This window comes from Pinus tabuliformis, chromosome 4_1, assembly GCF_031772625.1.
Source record: "Pinus tabuliformis cultivar Carrire ecotype Pingquan chromosome 4_1, CPIR1, whole genome shotgun sequence".
Lineage (NCBI taxonomy): Eukaryota > Viridiplantae > Streptophyta > Pinopsida > Pinales > Pinaceae > Pinus > Pinus tabuliformis.
In genome coordinates, this window is record NC_142303.1 from 315,308,852 (window position 1) to 315,312,003 (window position 3,152).

Consider the following 3,152-nt stretch of genomic DNA (forward strand, 5'->3'; position numbering starts at 1 on the left):
TAGCCTTATATAACCCTGTTTCGGGGAGTATACACCGTGTTTGGCAAAGGCCCAGATTATCTCATCCGGTCCATCAGTGAGACGGATGTGTGCCTGGGTAAGGGCATCCGTATAGTCCTGCCATTCATGCTGCCACTGAACCGGAATGTCCAATTCACGAGCCGATATCCATGCCTGATGAAGAAAAGAGGAGTTGTTGTTGTCGCCAATGTGCTTGATGTGGGTGATACCCCTGCTGTGTAGATACCTTATTAAGTCTGCAGATAGTCTATGAGCATTGCCACAGCCTACCCACGGATCCAAACCGATTCGAACAACATTGCCCTCCTTGATACGCCATGTGATGCCTTCTCGCAGGAGAGGTAGTGTACCGATGACCGCTTTCCAGATATTGGATATGTTATTTCTCGTTCCATGCTGCTGTCTGAACCAGTCCATCAGGTTCATAGGCCAGATATACTTCACATGTGCAACTCGGGACCTTAGACTGTTGGTGGTAATAAGCTTCCAACCAAGCTTAGCCGCCAAGGCTCTGGAAAAAAGATCAAGCCTCTTGATGCCCCATCCTCCCCATCTCTTGGGTTTTGCAATAGTGTCCCATTTGACCCAGGAAAAAAGCTTGCCTGGTTGATTACCCTTCCATAAAAATCTGCAGCATATACTCTGTAATCTGTTTAGAATACCTTTTGGTATCCAGGACAGGGTCATCCAGTAGACTGGAGTTGCTTCAATCACCGCCTTGATGAGGATCAGTCTGCCTGCCCGAGATAGGTATTTATGGTACCATATCTGAAGTCTCTTTTCCACTTTTGCAACAAGCCATGTCCAGTCCGCTATCCTGTATCCGAGAGGCTTTAATCTAAATCCCAGGTATTTTATACCCTCTACCAGATTCAGAGAGGTAAAAGGAAAGCGCTGAGATGTGTATGTGATCTCATGTTGTGAGCAGCCAACTGTAGTGATCGTGGATTTACTATCATTTATCACCATCCCTGTGGCTTGTTGAAATAGATTGAAGATGTTCTGGAGGGCCGTGGTATCCCCAATACTGCCATTTAAAAAAATGAGAATGTCGTCAACAAACAATAGATGAGTGAGGAAAAAATTCTCAGCTATTTTGATGCCTGACAGGTGATTTCTATCGCGAGCAGATGTAATAGTCCTACTTAATCCTTCCATTATAAGTAAGAATAGTAAGGGCGAGAGTGGACATCCCTGTCTGAGGCCTCTCTCCGAATTGAAGAAAGTTGTAGCTTCCCCATTAAGTAGCACACTGTAAGATACATCTGTTATACAGCTCATTATCCATTTGATATATGCAAAAGGAAATCCTAGGTGGGTCAGCAGTAGTCTGATGTAGAGCCAATTTTCTCTATCAAAGGCCTTGGATAGGTCCACCTTAAGTATCATACCTTTCTGCTTTTTAATTTGCATGGTGTGGAGGAGTTCCTGCACTGTAGCGATAGCTTCATGTATCTGTCTGTGGTGTAGAAAAGCAAACTATTCAGATGATATATGTCGAGAGAGGATAGGCTTCAGGCAATTAGCGATGATCTTTGCAATAATTTTATACAGACAATTACAGAGGGAAATGGGACGAAAATCATTGAATGAGGCGGGATTGTCAGATTTCGATATGAGGGCTATGAATGTGGATTTGATGGCCGGAGATATTCTGCCACTCCTTCTACAGTTCTCCATAATCTTGAGCAGGTCATTACCAAGGATTTCAAAGAAAGCTATGTAAAAATTAATGGTCCACCCATCTGGACCAGGGCTCTTATCTTTTTTAAACCATTTTAAGGTTGCCTCCAGCTCTTCCATTGATACTTCCATCAACAGATCCTCTGTGTCTTCCTGTTGTACGAATCTGGGGAAATGTTCAGCCACCTGCATGATCTCCAAGATGTTCACAGCTCTAGGAGCTTTATACATGCTCCTGAAATTCTTTATAGCTAATCTAGCCAGATCCCTCTGAGATGATACTGAGTGTCCTTATTCATCACGCAATTCCCAAATAGTGTTGATGGCTTTGCAACCATTGGAAAATTTATGAAAGAACTTTGTGCTATCATCTCCTTCGGTGAGCCATATTGCCCTACTCCTGAGCCTCCAGCGTTCTTCCCTTTCCTTCAGAATTTGTGAGCACTTCATGATGTGGGAGGAGTAGAGTTCTTTGCTTTCTGGTGTAGGGAAGGTACCGTTAGATGTGTCCTCATGCGCAACAATGGCCCTTTCTGCCTCCCTCAGAGAGTTGTCATCATTCATACGCTTTTGATGAGCCCAAATTTTAGAGATCCTCTTTAGTTCAGATAATTTCCTTATATAGCCTTCAGTATGATCCTCTCCATCCAGGATGGGGTTGGTCTGCCAAAAGTTGGTTACCAACTGTATATACGAAGGGTCTCTTAGCCAAGAGGCATTAAATTTAAAGGGGCTCCTGATCTTCTGATTTGCATCGGCCATTTCCAAGAATATTGGTCGATGATCTGAGATGCCTCCAGTCCCAACCCATTGACGAATGCGGGGGAGTCTGCTAAGAAGAGCTTCCTTGATGAGAAATCTATCAAGTCTTCTGGCCAGACTGTGATCTCCACTGCGATTATTAGTCCAAGTAAACTGAATCCTGGCCGAAGGAATGTCCACCCACTGATGTTCCTCAAGTAGGTTAGAGATAGTATCAGATAAGCAGTCTACCTGGGCCGAGTGTCCCCAAGATTCGCAGAAGCCCAGCGAAAAATTTAAGTCCCCTCCAAGAATGATGTTGTCTGCCTGTAGGAGGTTAGAGTCCAGTAAGGTTCTCCAATAGTTTGCCTTGTCGGTGCAAGGACCATAAACATTCAAAATGCGAATTTCCAACTCCATAGAGTGGGCAAAAATATCCAATCCTATGAAGCCTCTGCCTCCCCAAATATTCCTGATCTCCATAGCTTTGTTGCTTATCCCAATAGCAGAACCCCAAGATCTCCCAGACGCATCCAATGCATGGAAGGTCCAATTAGGCAGCCAGGAATTAAGTGTGTGTATTAGAGGTTCAACTAAATAGAGAATTTCTTGTAAGAAAATAATGTCTGATTGAGACAAGGTGAGCAGTCTTCTGAGCTTTATTTTTTTGGGCATGCTAGCAAACCCTCCACAGTTGAATGATAGCA

General features: G+C 43.9%; 1 protein-coding gene across 1 annotated transcript; it reads right to left on the minus strand.

Moving 5' to 3' along the window:
• Positions 1-1,995: 1,995 nt before the first annotated feature.
• LOC149175558 (uncharacterized) lies at positions 1,996-2,928 on the minus strand. The gene has a single exon (XM_089421169.1). The coding sequence runs from the start codon at positions 2,926-2,928 to the stop codon at positions 1,996-1,998; it is 933 nt and encodes a 310-aa protein (XP_089277295.1).
• Between the last annotated feature and the right edge of the window lie 224 nt (positions 2,929-3,152).